At 38.8% G+C, this 17,828-nt stretch overlaps 1 protein-coding gene across 1 annotated transcript in view; it reads left to right on the forward strand.

Annotated features, from left to right (window-relative positions):
* The first annotated feature begins 1,200 nt into the window (after window positions 1-1,200).
* LOC118892502 (leucyl and cystinyl aminopeptidase) overlaps window positions 1,201-17,828 on the forward strand; it is a 102,919-nt gene continuing 86,291 nt past the window's right edge. Inside the window, exon 1 of the mRNA XM_036847275.1 lies at window positions 1,201-1,293. Within this exon, the coding sequence (XP_036703170.1) occupies window positions 1,201-1,293 (93 nt within the window). The remainder of the gene's footprint in view (window positions 1,294-17,828) is intronic.

A 17,828-nucleotide genomic window follows, 5' to 3' on the forward strand; every position in this document is an offset into this window, starting at 1 on the left:
TTGGGACCACTGTGCTGTGAGCGCGCAGCCCTACAGAGACGACCCACAGTGTCTGCTCCCTCGAGCCTTGGCGGAGTGAGCTCCCGGAGTCGGACTCCCCAGGGAAAGCGAAGCTTCGCTGTCAGGGGAGCGACCTTCGCCCGCAGCCTCCTACTCTGCCTTCAGATCTCGGCTACAGTGGCATCTCCCAGCCAGGCTTCTCCTCACCAAGCCATCCGAATTAGCGACCCACTCGTTCTCCATCACATCACCCTAATTTAATGCTCAACGGGGCATTTATTTCAGCCTCGTGTGTCTTGTGTTAGTTTATTGTCTGTCTCTGGAATGTCTGCTCCACGGGACAATGACCGTGTTTTACCGGCGCGGTGCCGAGTTCCTGGCGTCTACGTCCCGGCCCGCCCGGACGCAACAGGGCATCACATTTGCTTGATGACTGACCGCTGTTCTGAGCCCTGGACGAGACAGAGCCGCCGGCCTTTCTGCCAGGGGCGGGGCTTGCTCCGGCCACGCCCATGGACCCGCCCCCAGATCTAACCCGCTCCTCCAGCTCCTCTCCCAGGAGTCAGCTAAGGCCTGTGTAGTGCTTTTTCCTCTAGTTTCCCTCGCTCTTTCTGCAGCTGTCGCGAAAACCCGGAGCGGCGGATCTCAGAGCGGGCGGAGCGGCGCCGCCCCTCGCGGCACCTCCCCGACAGCCCTCGGCGCTGCGCTGGGCATGCTCAGTCGGCAGGGCCGCTTCAGCTCTTGGAGTAGGAAGCTTGGGCTCTCCGGCCGAAAGGAGCCGCGGCGGGGGGAAAATGGAGCCCTTCACGGATGGTGAGTGGGCGGCCAGAGGAGCCAGGGCCGGTACCGGTGCTCTCTGGGGCCCAGAGGGTCGTGGGCAGTCGTGACACGCGAGGTCGAGCTGCAGTCGCCCCCGCCGCGGTTTTCCCGCGAGCGTTTGGAGGCGGTGGAAGGGGACCGGGGGAGGCAGTTCGAGGCTCGGGGGAGGGGGCGGGCGGCAGCGGTCGCTGGCCGGGGGCTGGCGTGAAGGTCAGCGCCGCCGCCTGCCCCGGGTGGGGGCGGTGTCGGGTGCGGCCGGACCCCACGCTCCGCTGCGCGCCCAGGTGGGCGAACAGCAAAGTTTGGGCTGCTGTGCGCAGAGGAGGGGGCAGCGGGAAAGTTGGCAGCCTGGGTTTGCCCCGGGTGAAGGGGGTGTCGGCCATGGCTCTGGGGCAGGAAGGGTTAAACCGCGACCAAACCCAACTTCTGTGGCGCGCTGGGAGCTGTCCCCCCCAGTCCTTCAGCGAGTTGCTGGTGTGACTTTTCCTAATAGGACGGGGTGGGGGCTTGGCAGGTTAATTTAGTGGAAGGAAGAGAAACTTGCGGAAAGGCTTGATCACCCCTGCTGGGTGCCGAGGAGGTTCCTGCCGGCATTGCCACCCTCCCGTCTGTTGCGGACGCACTCCGCAGGGCGTTCAAGCCTCGTTTCCCTGGCTCCCGAGAATGTCAGTTTTTCAGTCGAAGACTCATTAAATATCAAGGGTCCGTCACGGTGATAGCACGGTGTGACTTGAGGCAAGAGTCAAAGCGGGAGCCTGCAGGATGTTCTAACAGCCACAGCCCTTTACTGAATGGAGCGAACAAATCCCACCCTACTTAAAATGATGGCTTTTGTTTGGACCAGAAGTGCCAGAGTCACAGTGTAGGGGTGAGATGTCTTACAGTTTGCGGCGTTGAGTAAATGGATTCCCTTTGGGGATAGAAAGTAGGAAAACTGCCAGTAAGGGAGAATTCACACTAAAATGAGAGGGTTCACTTTCTAGTTGACATGTGTTTTCCTGCGGGTGGTTGGTTACTTAAGGTAGATATCAGTAGTTTGTCGCATTAATAGAAGACAAAATCTATCCCTGTTTGGGTGGGTCCGTTGCCACCCAGGAGACAGAGAGATGTCCAGTATGTCCTAAACCCTAGCCAGACTTTGTTGTATGCGGTGTTTCATTCATGGGACTGCGAACTACTCATTATATTCTCCCTGTCCCTAATTCAGGATGCTTTATTCTACTGCCATCTTCCTGTCTGTACTGTTTAATTAGGCTTAATGATGACAACTTTAATTCTGAATTTTCTTTCTCATTCAGGTTCTATTTGTAATTACTAAGGCTCTAAGAATAGTCTGGTAAAGTTACTAAGAAAAATACGGAAGATTTGAGCTGAAAGGAAGCTTAGAGACGATCTAGTATTTTGGTATAGAATATGTTTAATACAAATCCTTAAATCCCTTCCAGTGAGTATTCCGAGGCTTTTTCTTTGTTCTAGGTAGAAAGCTTGGAGATTCCATGTTTGTAGGATTTTAAACGAGAAGTTTCCTCTAAATTAAAAAAAAAAAAAAAAAACTCACAAGGCTGAGTCACCCAGTTGGTCAAGATTATTGCTAGCTGATTTGGTGAACCTGTGCCTACAGAATTAAAGTACATTCTCAAGTCTTAAAATTGGGGCCTTTTCTCCCATCTTAGAATAGTTTTAGAATATGCTCCTCTAGATGTGAATATTTGCAAATTGTCACATTTGGGAGGGCAGTGGAAAAGCCCCAGAGAGGAGAACAAAAAAGAAGCAATGCTTCAACTTTCATGTAGGAAATTGGATTTCTAATCCTTTCCTGTCTGTCTTCCAGATTTTTCAGACTCTGTGCTGGAGACAGTTTAGCAATGCATCATTTTAGTCAATGTATTAATCACTCCTTATCTAGCGTCCTTTAACAAGGAGAATAGAAACTACAACATCTAAAGTCAACAAGAAATTAGGTCCTAGCAATTTGAGGTGCTTTTCAGGTTTAAGGTGGACTCATTATTTATTTCAGAACTTTTGAAGAATAACTGTAGAATTTTCTAGTGTCTTCAAACAGGACAGGGTATAGTGTAAAGTATATTTATCTTTGTACTTAATCCTTTTGAGTACAAAGAATAGGTACATCTAATTCTCCCATAGGTCTGGGTGTTCTGGTGCAGAGTATTCCATTACCCATAGAATTTATTATTGCAGGATTTATCAAGTTTGGTGTGGGCTTTTGTTACACATTTATTCTCTTTTAATAAAATTGTCACCACTTACATTTTCTCATATATGCCTGTATATGGAGAGAGGTGTGAGAGCTTAATAAAAAAGTTTCAGTAATTTGGGACCCACGTATCTTTCAGTTAAAATCTTGTCAATGATTTCACCGCCTGAAAAAGGGTAAATTTGTAAAGGAGGCAAATTTAGTTTGTTTTGCTAATTTGGTTTTCAGTACTCATCTGTTCCAGTAAGGCTTTTTCTACTTTCCGTGTTTTCTGTCAAAAGTTGCTTCAGGTATGACTCATTTTTCTTGGACCCTGCTCTCTGCCTGCTGATAATGGATTTATTTGATGACCATCCTATGTTAACCTGTCGAGGTAACACACTGCTGTAATCCATTTAAGATGCACATCTCCAGAAAGGGCTTACAAGGAGGTACCTTATTGCCAAGAATTTCTATTTGGCTCAGGAGATGTTTTTGGTCTTGCCCTTGATGGGGACTCCTGACTATTATGCTGAAGACTAGATATCCAGTCTGGCTTTGGATCTTTGGTGCCTTTTTTATGGGGAGAGAAATGTGCTGGACTAGTACTCAAGATTAGTTTGGTAGTAACTATTATGTTCTGTTAGGCAGGTAGAAGTGAAACTGTTAGGGAGCAGTGATTGATATATTACCAAAAACCAAACAAAAAATAGATAGCAACTCTAGAGGTCTTTTGATAGATGTACTAGATTAGGGCAAGTAATTATTTGATGACCACCTAGTTTTATTTGTTCTCATTTGCATGCAGGGTTGGGGTATTTTAGAGTAATTTAAATTTATGTTAAGGAATGGAAATACAGAGCTCACCCTCAGAATCTGATTGAGGAGGTCTGAGGTTGGGTCTAGGAATCTGCACTTCAGTTTGAGCATACTAGAAGTATTCACCAGAAGGGAGCTTCTGAGAAGTTTACTAGATAAGCAAATTCCGTATGAATATATTTGTGTGTATATGTGTGTGTGTATTTTTAAATGCTTTCTAGTTTGTGGTATGGCCCAAAGTGAATCTTCAGAGGGTGGAAAAGGATGATATTTGGAAGCTCCAGCACTGAAAACATAATTTAAACAGGTTTTTTTCCCCAAAGCCCCCAATAATCAGTTTAGAACTACAGCCTTGTGCATAATCAAACAAGGGGCACTTTCCTGTCTTATAAAACTATTTTTTTTTTTTGTTATCAGATTGGCATTCAAATGCAACTATTTCCCAACTTCCAAAATGGGAAGTCTGGACAACTAATTAGATATTCATGGATTGTAAGGCAGTATAAAATTGTGATTTCACCTTTTTAATCTTACAAATAACATTTATCCTATAGGTATGCATTTGTTTTAATTTTTTTTTTTTAGCAACTATCAAAAATGTGAGGGCTTCCCTGGTGGCGCAGTGGTTGAGAATCTGCCTGCCAATGCAGGGGACACGGGTTCGAGCCCTGGTCTGGGAAGATCCCACATGCCACGGAGCAACTGGGCCCGTGAGCCACAATTACTGAGCCTGCGCGTCTGGAGCCTGTGCTCCGCAACAAGAGAGGCCGCGATGGTGAGAGGCCCGCGCACCGCGATGAAGAGTGGTCCCCACTTGCCGCAACTAGAGAAAGCCCTCGCATAGAAACGAAGACTCAACACAGTCATAATAAATAATAAAAAAAAAAAAAAATGTGAGCTTACCACATTCTGTTCATATACAGTTTTCTTTTGTTCTGTGATAACTTACCATACTGAGAAAAAAACGTTAAAAATGGAAGATAATAGTTTCTCTATATGATGGGATATAAGTTAAATTCTGCTTTTATCCTTCTGTCTTAAGTATTTATTTCAGTTAAGGGAAATAGGAGTATACTGGATTCGAATGTTAACATCATTTAATAGTATAAGGTTGAGGCTGTAACTAGAAACCAATCCAGTTTTTAACTGGAAAGCAGAGGTGGAAAAGTCCTTCACTTTACATAACAACTTCCCCACAAAAGTATCTTGAGACAAGATAAATAGACAGCATATTTTAGAAACAGTTAAAACCAGTGATTATCATTTATCTGTAGATGACTCTTGAGAACTCAGTTTGAAAGAGATAGAACCATAAAGATTGGTTATAAGAGGGCTTCCTTGGTGGCGCAGTGGTTGAGAATGCTTGCCAATGCAGGGGACACGGGTTCGAGCCCTGGTCTGGGAAGATCCCACATGCCGCGGAGCGACTCGGCCCGTGAGCCACAATTGCTGAGCCTGCGCGTCTGGAGCCTGTGTTCCGCAACGGGAGAGGCCGCGATAGTGAGAGGCCCGCGCACCGCGATGAAGAGTGGCCCCCGCTCGCCGCAACTAGAGAAAGCCCTCGCACAGAAACGAAGACCCAACACAGCCATAAATAAATAAATAAATAAATAGATAAATAATTTTTAAAAAAAGATTGGTTATAAGGAAGTTATCATATAGAAAATAAGCAAGGGGTGATTTCCTCCTCAGTAATTCAGTCAGACACCATTTTTGAAATGCCTGTTTACAAGTAGATTTTCTGCTAGGCACAGTTACAGAAAGCCCCACAAACCTGCTATCAGTTAATGCTAACCTCAATAAGAGAAATGAAATGGAATAATCTAGTTTTATTTTCATGCTAATATGAAAATAATAGAATATAGAAGAATATGAAAATAATAGAATACAGAAGAAGAATATATAGACTTATAATTATGAAATAAATGTACAGGATTGTCTTTATAACCTGTTCATATAACATCTGTCAACAATAAGTTCACATTTCTACTGATTAAGTGTAACACTCCTGTTAGAAAACAGCCTCATTTTGACTCTCTCTGTGAAAATGTTAGGAGATTGAGATATAGAGGAGTTTAGCCAGAGTTACCCCGGAAGTTGGGATGGAGCTAAATCAAGCCTGTGGTTCTTGGCATTTGAGGCGAGGAGGACAGTGCAGCCATGTTCTGTTAATTAGCGACCACATGTCTTGAAAACTGTAGGAGGTTGGAGTTGGAGCTAATGCCACTACACTTTTCCATAATATCACTGGAGCAAGCTGAGAAACAGGTTTTTTTTTTTTAAATTTGAATTCCTAGATATGTGCCTTTTAAGAGTGTTCACTGGAAACTAGGGATGGGAGTGAGGGAAATTTTGGAGCCCTTGGTGGTACAGCTCCGTTTTTATTCAGTGGTCTTTGTAGAGAAGGCTGCTCATTGCCCTGGTGTTTCTGTGCAGTAAATGTGACAGTAGGAGTTCCTGTGTCTATGAAAGAGTGGTCAGGATTCCGCTGTAACCTGATTCATTGTTGTAATCCATTTGTGATTATCCTGGGAGTGCCTGTAGGACTCTGAATCCAGAGATCTTTGGGGAAAATTGGGACTTAAGAGAATTAGTGATGAAGGTGAGAGCTATGTAGGGATTTAAGGTAAGGAGGAAGCTGATAGGCAGAGATTTTCAAAATGGTCATACCTTGAGCCTTGCAAGTCTTTGGCTTGGTAATGAGTCTCTTTTGGAGAGTAGGACACTGTTGTGTGAGGTTGAGTCAAGGTTGGAAAGGGGAAATAGGTGGGTCTGGTTGGACAAAAGGAATGGAGGGGTGAGGGGATGAATGAGTTAAGACTGGCATTTGGAGGCCCTAGAAGGAGATAGAAAACATTTGCCATGAGTTTAATCATACTGTGTACTTCTCTTTCCTAGTCAGAAAAGTCATAGTTACTTGTAAGTTGGTACTGTTCACTTTCCTGAATGTTTCAGATTTCAAGAAAAAAAAAAATACAGAGTACTGTTGAGCCGTTGACCTTGTGGGACCATCGTGGTGGCAGTCACTGTTCTTTATTGCCTGGTTTTGTTTCACCTTTCTACTGATGTTTATGGTTGAACAATGAACCAGTTTTTTAAAAATTCCAACATTGCATCTAAACTAGAAATCAGTTCATTTTCCAAATAAAGAAAATTTAGGCTTCCAAGGGAGTTTGAAAAAGCAGTGGAGAATCAAGTTCAAATGTAGAAGACCCTTTGAAACTCTTTTCCTTAATGAAGGTCCTCCTGGGAATTCCTCCCACTTAGTTAAAGAATGAAGTCACCAAAACAAAACTCCAGCCAATTGTCTGGACTTCTGTAGATTTGGGGATTGGATGGTCCAGAGTCTTCTCCAGACCTCTGGTGCTATTGGGGGAGGCCAAGCCAGAGATCTGGGAGGAAGGGTGTTTAAGGAGGTTTTCTCATGTTCTACAGGGAGAGCTTCATAAGCTGGGAGAACAGGAGAATGGGAAGTGCATTGAGAGAACTGGTACCTCTGTGGGTTGGATGTGCTCCTTTCCTTCCTGGATCTCATAGCAAATGATGACCAGGACTGTGTGGTAGTGTTTCCCAGACAACTGCCTCAGGTGTCATTTGGTGCCATAGAGGAACTTTCTGGCGGGTAAGGAGGCTTTGGATCACAGCTGAAATTGTTATTTTATAAGATTTAAAACAGTTGTTAGAATATTCATCACCTCAACAACATTACACCATTCCAGAATTCTGTTTAGAGGAAAAATGGAGTTTAGTGGGAGTGATTAAGGAGAGCTAAATGTTTAAAAGATCTTTCTTTAAGTTGGTATTAGTAGTGTGATTTGAAGACAGAAGTAGTATAATATTTGTCTAGTTTCTTCTTGTCGCATAATTGTCAAAAGGGCCTCAATGGTTAAGTAAGGCCCTTGGGGCTTGACGGGAGGAACTAGCGTGTCCTAGATACATTAAGATCATGCCTGTAAGTTTGGGCTGGTTTCCCCTTATACTTTTAGCAGTAGTTTCTCCACTCTTTAAACGCTTAGTACCTAAACCTTTTGGGGCACTGACATTGTCCTTTCAGTATCTAGATTGGACACCTAGATTAAGAAAACAGCTCAAACTGAGGGTAGAGTGTTGGGTGTTTGTGGGAGTAAGAAATGCATTGCTGTTTAAAACAGCAGCCTCACTTCCATCTGCATCCATACAAGCTACCGAGACGCTTAGTAATTTTCCATTTGGAGGAAGCACACAGGAAAATAATTCAATGTAGGAAGGAGGGTCTAGTGTGACTTGGAGATTAGATAAAAATCATAGTGTGCCGAGTTGGATAGAAATAAACGCACATTCACTAAAGTGTGGCTAGCCTAGAGTGCAGTAGTTCATTGCAGTTGGGTACATAGTTCTGTTGTAATTAATTGCCAATTTGGGAAATGCTATTGAGATAAAGACTTGAAGAATTCATACATAGAAGCCCTTCTTGGCAAATAATCAAGTGACAATAACTATTGGTAGAAAAAATGTGGTTACAATCCCAGACTTATGAATAATCACTATTTTTTAAAAAAATAGGTTCATGATAATCAAGCTGACTCTCAGTAAGTTGTATATTGACGGCAAAGTTTTTGCTGTAGATTTGGTACTATCATTTACTTTGTGTTTTATCAATCTGATGGAGAAGTATTTCAGAATTATCAGTAAAATAATTATTTGTTCAAATCCATCTGAGATCAAGTCTAGCAAATTTATTCACCAACTGAGGTATTATCTAACTCATAAGCATTCTGTATATTGAAGAGTTCTTATAAACTTCTTCTGCAGGTCTCATGCAGTGATATGAACTCTCTGTTAAATCACTCATAATAGACACTCATAATAAAACTCGTAATTTATTATGCTGAATGCCATTTTTCATGTTAACTAAGGAATTATGCAGTTAAGATTTTTTTGAAACAATATCCAGGTAGTTGATGGAATTAAAGATAAACTTTTTAGCGTTAGATTTTACAAAGGTATGTAGCTTTGCCCGAGAGATTAATGAGCATAAATATTTAGTCATCAATGACATGTTCAATTACTTTTTATAGCTAAATCTTTTTAAGAGGTGCCCTGAGGATTGTCAAGGACTGTGGGACCTATGTTATGAGGAAAGATTTTTAGAAATATTTTGTAAGATAAAGATTATAAGTTTGGCTGGAGGACATATTTGATATAAATATAAACATTAGCATAAAATAATTAGCCTAGAAAAGGAAAAGAAAATTGAAAATTAAGCTAAAATAATTTTATTTTCCCCACAAGGATATCGGCTAACTTTTAAGTGACTAAAATGGCATATCTTTATGTGAATTCTGATCATTGTCATAATAATAAATATAAGGATAAAGGAACTAAATGCTCTCAGTATTCTGAACTGGTCTATTTTTAGTCCATGGACTATTATGTTGCACTGTTAACTTGATGCTTTTTGGTATCTTCTAGCCAGAATTGTTTAACTAGATTATTTCCTCTGTGGAATTGACACTGTTTTTGAGTGCTAGTCAGTAGAATTAAATGGTTATTGTTAGACACTTGTACATTATCGTAAATTTTATATTTTCTCTTGGTTCTATATTAATTCCACTGTGGATAACAACCAGAGAAAATAAATGCAGAAATATATAGAACAAAAAATTTTGAAGAAGATGAGTGCTTTGGGTTTAATTGTTTTTCACTGAAACCAGGTAGTGCTGGGGTTCAAATCTACTTAATTATTTTCTTCTCTTTTTTGTTGTTATGTTCCCCTTTTTTTCATTTTGAATTTCTTCCTGTTTACATCATGCTAAGAATTTTTCTTCACCTCTTATTTTTATCACCAAGATTAAAAATATAACAAACCAAAATTAGTTTTCCGTGTCTCCTTGCTGCATTCTTCTGCATTGGGGAGTCAGGAGTGGGGGTCAGAGAAGAAGCATACTGTGAATATTTTAATACAATTTTCTTGCATAGCATTTTAGACTACCTCAATTAACAGATTTTTTTTTTAATTTGTCTTTGACACATCCCCACTTAACTCTTTTTTAAAAGATAATAGTTTTTAAAAAGATATACCCTCAAATAAATACCTTCACTGTATGCTAACTTAGTCCAAGCTTTATTCTTAAAGCTGGAGTACAGTATGAATGCAGAATGGTCTCTGCCCTTGAGGAGCTTACACTCCAGTAGAATTAATTTTTTTTAAAGGTATACGGATGCACAAATCAGTACACTCTCTTCAAAGACTATCAGACTTTGAGAAGGACAGGTCCCATCCCACACCATTTTCCTTGGGTACATTTGGTTTTGTACTTTTATTTCTTTTTTTTTTTAATTTAATTTTATTTTTTATACAGCAGGTTCTTATTCATTATCTATTTTATACATATTAGTGTATATATGTCAATCAGTACTTTTATTTCTTCATTTTGGAGATCTGTCCATGAATCTACCTCATTTCATAAGACTACTGCATAGTGTAGTGTAATAGTGAAGAGCAGGTCAGACTGCTGCATTCAAATCCTAGCTCCTCACTCACTAGCTCTGTAATTCTTATTTAAGGATATTACCGAGATGTTTTAATATCTTTAGTTAAAAAACTAAAATATGCACAGAAACTCAAAAATTTTTCTGATATTCACTGAAGTTTAAGATACATGATGGTTTGGCATATTCCAGCCATGGTGAGATTTTGAAATGGTGAACATATGGTATGTCTTGTATCTTGTTTACTAAAGGCTTGAGGCTAGTATAAGGGAGGATTCTTTCCATTTCATATTTATTAACAATTATTATGCATTTGTAACACTTTCAGGGAAGTGTTGCCTAACTAGAGGAACTACTCATTTCTACACCCAATTTAATTCTGGCTTAGGTGTGTTCTTCCTGTTCCTTCAAGCAAATGTAATATGCACCACCTCATTATTCGTACAAGTAGAACTTATTTCAGTCTTAGGTATTATATATATTTTGTCTGTTAGGTGGGGTTGAAATAGTGAGGAATTAAAGACCAAAAGGGGTAGTGTTAACATGAGGATATAGAATAAACGTACTTCGTTTACTGGCAACAAGGCCTACAAATATCATAGGCGTCAGGAATGCAAACAGACATGTCTATAATATAGTGTGTATTTAAATTCATACCTATTTTGTTATGTTTCCTCACAGGAAGCTTACTAAGAAGCTAGTTTTACTAGTGAATTTGTATTTCTGCTAGTGACAGTGACACCCTTATTTTATTATTATTTTTGCTGAATAAATGTAACTTGGCAGCAGCTTTTGGCTCTAAGAATCTATTATGAATTATGGCAGTTTACCTCCTTACTTCAACACTGCCAGGAGGCTCTGGGTCTGGTTTTTGTTTGTTTTCCTCACAAAGATAACATTTTGAACTTCTGAAACATCTAAGGTAGTGATTTTGATCAAACATCAAGGTAAAGGATGTAAGGAATAATCCTTCAAGTGTTTGGTGGCTATATGGATGGATTGCATGGGAACGAGGAGAGGTATTCCTCATCTTGGGCTATAATTGCCCCTGGGATGCCTCAGGGTTAAGAAGATAGTGTTTTCCCACAGGAATAAGTTACTGGAGTCCACATTTATTCCCAGGGATGCTCAAAGAAGCATAAAGTATGTTATGAAAGCAGAGGTACCACTAGTTTAGTATTCATTTTCTCTGGTTAAAACCACATTTTGAATTCTGTGTAAAGAACATACATGCTTGTTCAGCCAGGAACTGTCAATTACATTTAACAGATTAAAAACACAGTTCTCTTGTATTTGGTTGCTACTAGAGTTGGCACCTAATATAATGTTTCATACATATTGGATATTCAGTAAATGTTATCTAAGACTAATATTACATCAAACAACTAAAACATTTAAATAGGAATTTGGTTTTGTTTGTGCTCTTTTAATTTGGAGGTTTTTTCTTTTAGTTTTTGCAGATAAAGTTGAATTTCAGTGCTCTTCCTTTTTCTATACATATCTCTATAACAAATAGAGTAATTTCAAGGCACTTTTTTTGAATATTCTTATCAATGTTCATTCAGCTTCCCTTTCCATTGAAATGCATTTTGAGCACTTGCTGTGTTTCAGACCCTGTGCTTTGTACCGGGAAGATAGTGCTAAATAAGACGTGGTCCCCATGTTTGAGGGGAGGGAAGATGATGCTTAGAGAGAGGGTGTCTCTTACTCTGAAGCATTTTCAAAATCAAAATTAAAGAATGACCCAACATTTTCCTCCCTTGTCCTTTCATCTTCTCTGCCTTTTTCATAGCTAGAGAGCTGCTGTGCATTTGAGACCAAAGTGGTGCAGTTAAATCAATTTCTTTTCCTGCAGTGCTGTAGGGCCTTCTGGCTGACCTGCCATTGGGCTATTTTGCCCTTCATCAGAGAGCCACAAAAACAATTACCAAGCCAATTAGATTTGACTTTTAGAAAGGAATTTCCTAATATCCAAGAATTGGTAAGAGGCATGAATTGGTTATGCATAAGCATTCAGGTGGCCTTAGGGAAAGAGTAAAGGAGGTGAAGCTGTGTCATGGCTGTCAAGTAGGTAAAGCCATTGACAGGCAGGGCTCTCTTGACAAAATAGAATAACTAATGGTATGAGTTAGTTATAGTATGAACTGAAATATGAAAGCATGAATTTTAGACCTGACAGTAACCAGTAGGAAAAAATGTGGATGTTTCTGTCCTGATATTAATCAAAGGTAAAAAATTAGGTGACATTTTGAGAAGAACAACACTTAAAACATCTGCTTAGTGGCCATGTAACATAAATAATGGTGTGTGGACTGTAAAGACATTTATTCAACATCTCCTTCCCACTTAAAAAGTCTCCTTTTCCCCCTCTTACTCAGTATATTTATGGAGTGCTTATATGGAAACAGAGTATAGGCAGGGTACCACAGACTGGGTAGCTTAACAAAAGTTTTCCTACAGTGTGAGGGTTAGGAGTTCAAGATTAAGATGCCGGCATGGTTGGTTTCTGGTGAAAGTCCTCTTCCTGGCTTGCAGATGACTGCCTTCTTGCTGTGTCCTCACATGGCCTTTCTTCTGTGTGTATAGAGAGCACTGGTGTCTCTTCCTCTGATCAGAACACCGGTTCTGTCAGCCTGCTCTTATGACCTCATTTCACCTTAATCACCTCCTTAAAGGCCCTGTCTCCCAAAACAGTCACACTGGGGATTAGTGCTTCAATATATGAAGCTGGGGGCGGGGGAGGAACAATTCAGTCCATAACAGGCAGCCTTCGTTTTGGACAATTTTGTTTACCTCAAGGTAAAGAAGGTTGTGTTTTTTCATAGGGACAAATTATTGAAGTCCACATTCCTGCCTGAGGATGCTCAAAGGAGCATATATGGTTAAATTCAAGTAGTTTTTTCTGGACCCAGGAATCCAGGATGATCCAAAATCCTTTGTCCCTTCCAGCCCTACTACAGAGTGATTCAGACCTTCTATATTTACTTTCCTTACTTTATGTGTTTACTCTATATACATTTTCTAACAATATACTGAGACGTCCATGCTTGAATCAAGATGTCTGGCGAGTTTGGGAATTTGTTTCTTTATCTTTGAAGGCACAGTTATGCTTCTCAAACTTTTTCGTCTCAGGACCCCTTTTATATACTCTTAAAAATTATTGTGGACCCCTTTTGTTTGTGTGGGTTATGTCTCTAGATACTTACCGTATCTGGATACTTAGAACACTGAGAGATATTTTTAAATGTTTATTAACATATTTCATAATAACAATAAAAAGCCTTTTACATGTTAACATAAATAACGTTTTTAATAAAATAACTATTTCCAAAACAAAAATATTAGTGAGAGACATTATTTTACATTGTTGCAATTTGTTTTAATGTCTGGCGTGACAGAAGGCAACTGGATTTTCACATTTGCTTCTGTGTTCAGTCTGTTATATAAAGCGTCATGTAGCCTATGGAAAACTCCACTGTACACTCATGAGAGAATGGGCATGAAAACAGCAAATAACATCTGAATATGAAAATAGTTTTGACCTTGAAGACCAGCTGAAAGAGTATCGGAAATTCCCAGGGGTACCCATACCACATCTTGAGAACTGTTACTCTAAACGTTAAACCTGTCTTTTATAGAGACTGGGGTAGAATACCTTAGGAATCCACAGCAGGTAGAAAGTGGGGCTGTTGGAATTGGGCAGCAAGTTTCTTAAGACAGATCTAGGTCACAGGAAAAGGAAATGTTCTAGCCAGGCATATCTGACAAACCACACATCAGATGCCTTTGTTATTTGAGTATTCTACTGTCATTTATTTCATCCCTGGATGGTTCTAAACTAGGGAGGACACAGAATTATTTAAAATTTTTTAATTAGCTTTAAAAAATAATAACTGATTTTATCTATTTTCTGTTTATACCTGAAGGGTTTTCTTCTTTTTTATTATTAAAAAAGAAAAACAACTTTATTGTTATTTTTTGGTGGTTGCCAAGCCATGATGTTCCATTTGGCTCAATCATTTTACATTTATTAGTTCCTATCAGATCTATCCATTTATTGAAGTATAGTTGATTTACAATATTGTGTTAGTTTCAGGTGTGCAGCAAAGTGATTCAGTTTGTTTTATATATATATATTTCAGATTATTTTCCATTATAGGTTATTACAAGATACTGAATATAGTTCCCTGTGCTATACAGTAAATCCTTGTAATTAACCTATTTTATGTATAGTAGTGTGTATCTGTTAATCTCATACTCCTAATTTATCCCTCCCCCCCTCCCCCCTTTTCCCTTTTGGTGACCATAAACTTGTTTCCTATGTCTGTGAGCCTGTTTCTGTTTTGTAAATAGATTCATTAGTATTATTTTTTAGATTCCACATGTAAGTGATATTATATAATACTTGCCTTTGTCTGTCTGACTTACTTCACTAAGTATGATTTTCTTTAGATCCATTCATGTTGCTGCAGGTGGCAATATTTCATTCTTTTTTATGACTGAGTAATATATTTACCCATATATATATATCCACCACATCTTCTTAAACCAGTTGTCTGTTGATGGGCACTTGGGTTTTCAACAAGCTGCCCCTCTTTCCCAAAACCCTCTCCCTCCAGCATACACATAATATGGAAATATCATTTAACTTCTCAGTCCTTTGGTGATTTCTTAGACTTATCTTAATTTTGATGAATTAAAGTCCTACAAGGTTAAGTTTAATTATTTTTTTCTACTTGTCCTGATCTACTGAGTCCAGAATGATAGAAAATCCTTTGTCTCATGCCTGTCCCACCATAGAATGATTTAGACCTTTAAGAGAACTAGAATCAACTCTCTTTTTTTCTCTGGGTTCTTTGGGGCCATGAATGACTAGGATTGATCTACTTAAACTATCTTCCCCTTCAAAAAATATCTGTACCCACCATGTTCATAGCAGCATTATTTTCTGTAGCCAAGACATGGAAACAACCTAAATGTTCATCTGTGGATGAATGGATAAAGAAGTTGTGGGGGGTGTGTGTGTGCATGTACGTATATGTATATATGTATGTATATGTGTGTATATATACACATGCACACACACGCAGTGGAATATTATTCAGCCATAAAAAGAGGAAATCCTACAATTTGCAACAACATGAATGGACCTAGAGGCTAAGTGAAATAAGTCAGGGAAAGACATATACTGTATGATCTCACTTATATATGGAATCTAAGAAAGAAAAAAAACAAACGACACACAAACACACATCAAACTCATAGGAAAAGAAATCAGATTTGTGGTTACCAGAGGTGCAGGGGAGGGGGAGGGGAAGTTGGAGGAAAGTGAACAAAAGGTACAAACTTACAGTTATAAGGTAAGTAAGTACTAGGGATATAATGTGCAACATGATGACTGTAGTTAAGACTGCTTTGTGATATACAGGAAAGTTGTTAAGAGAGTAGATCCTAAGAGTTCTCATCATGAGCAGAAATTTTTTTTTTTTATTATATCTATATGAGGTGATGGGTGTTAAATAAACCTATTGTAATCATTTCACAATATGTGTAAATCAAACCATCATACTGATACCTTAAATTTACACAGTGATGTATGTCAATTATTTCTCAATAAAACTAGGGGAAAAAACTGTCTTCTCTTTCTCTACCCACCAAATAAGACATATGGTGAACTGTGATGAAATACAGACACGGACATCCTGGCATGTGCATGTATGTTAAGCCAACTGAACTTAAAAGTTCTGTAAAACTTCTGTAAAAGTAGATGATATAGCCACCCATCCTAACCCATCTATTTAAAGTACCTTGAAATATTTGTATACTTACTAACATTATAGAGAATTAGCCCTTCACTGTGTTCGTGTTTATAGTGTCAGGAATATTTTTGAACAGAAGACCTTTTATGGTTCCTTTGGGTTAGTGGACAAAAAATAATTGTGGAACAAAGGCCTGGAGTGTGGCATGTGAATGTGCAGTAATTGTTCAAATGAATAAGCCTCTCAGATTGGTCTTTGTATAATTAAAATCAGAGTACCGAAATGTTGTATATTCCTGATTCTTGGTGTTACATTTTTTAAAGTCAAAGAAAATAAAATCCCTCCCTCTTTCCCTATTCCTAGGCAACCACTGATCTGTTTTCTCTCACTATAGATTAGCTTACATTTTCTAGAATTTTACGTAAATGGAATTATATAGATTTTACATAAATGGAATCATATACTGTTGTTTTTGGCCTGGCTTCTTTCACTCAGCATAATTATTTTATTTTGAGACTCATCCAACTAATATCAGTAGTTCCCCCCCCTTTTTTTTTGCTTTTTTTATTGCTGAATAGTATTCCATTATATGGATAAATCATAATTTGTTTATCCATTCACCTCTTAATGGACATTTGTTTCCAGTTTTGGATTATTATAAATCTCCTGTGATCATTCAAGTACAAGTCTTTGTGTAGACATTTGTTTTTGTTTCTCTTGGGTAAATACCTAGGATATGATTGGTTGGGTCATCTAGTAGCTGTATGTTTCAGCTTTTTAAGAAACTGCCAGCTGTTTTCCGTACTGGTTTTACCACTTCACATTTCCATCAGCAGTGTATGATAATGCTTATTCTTCACATCCCTGCCAAAATTTGGTATGATTAGTCTTTTTAATTTTAGCCAATCCAAATGGGTGTGTAATGGTATCTCTTTGGTTTTAATTGGCATTTCCCTGATGACTACTGACGTTAAGCATGTTTTCATGTGTTTTTTCGGCCATTAGTTCATTTTCTTTTGTGAAGTGGCTGTTCAAATCTTCTGCCCGCTATTTGAGTTGTAAGAGTTCTTTATGTATTCTGGATACTAGTTTATGCAAAATATAAATATATTTGTGTACTGTATGTAACATATGTATCATAGGTATTGTACAAACATATATAATAGTTCCACATATATAAAAACACTAAAGACTATCATTTTCTGGTCTCCATAGTTTTTTGTTAAGAAATCCATGGTATTTGAATTGTTGTTATCCTATATGTAATATGTCACTTTTTTTTTTCCTAGCTGGTTTCAAGTTTTCCTTTACTTTTGATTCTTAGGAATTCAATTGTGTCTTGGCTTGGTTTTCTTTGGACTTAGTCTTTTTTGATGTTCATTGAACTTCATGAATCTGTAAATTTGTGTCTTTCACTATATTTACAAAGTTTTGGGCCATTGTTTCTTTGGATAATATTTTTGCCCAAGTATTTTATTTTTTTCCTGTAATTCTGGGACTCCAATTACATATGTGTTTTTAGTTCTTTTGATATTTCCTAACGGTATTTGAGGCACTGCTTATTTTTTCTCAATCATTCTCTGTCTGTTCTTCAAATTGAATGATTTCTGTTTATCTTTAGGAAATGTTTACTGTCTGCTATGAGAATCATAATTAAAATTGACCTTCAGTTGAGCTTCTAATCCCCTGAAAAATAGCTGGAGTTAACAGCTGCAGCGAAACTTGGTTCAATGAATAAATCTAAACTATAACTGTAAAAAAAATCC

The sequence above is a fragment of the Balaenoptera musculus genome, chromosome 3 (assembly GCF_009873245.2).
Source record: "Balaenoptera musculus isolate JJ_BM4_2016_0621 chromosome 3, mBalMus1.pri.v3, whole genome shotgun sequence".
Lineage (NCBI taxonomy): Eukaryota > Metazoa > Chordata > Mammalia > Artiodactyla > Balaenopteridae > Balaenoptera > Balaenoptera musculus.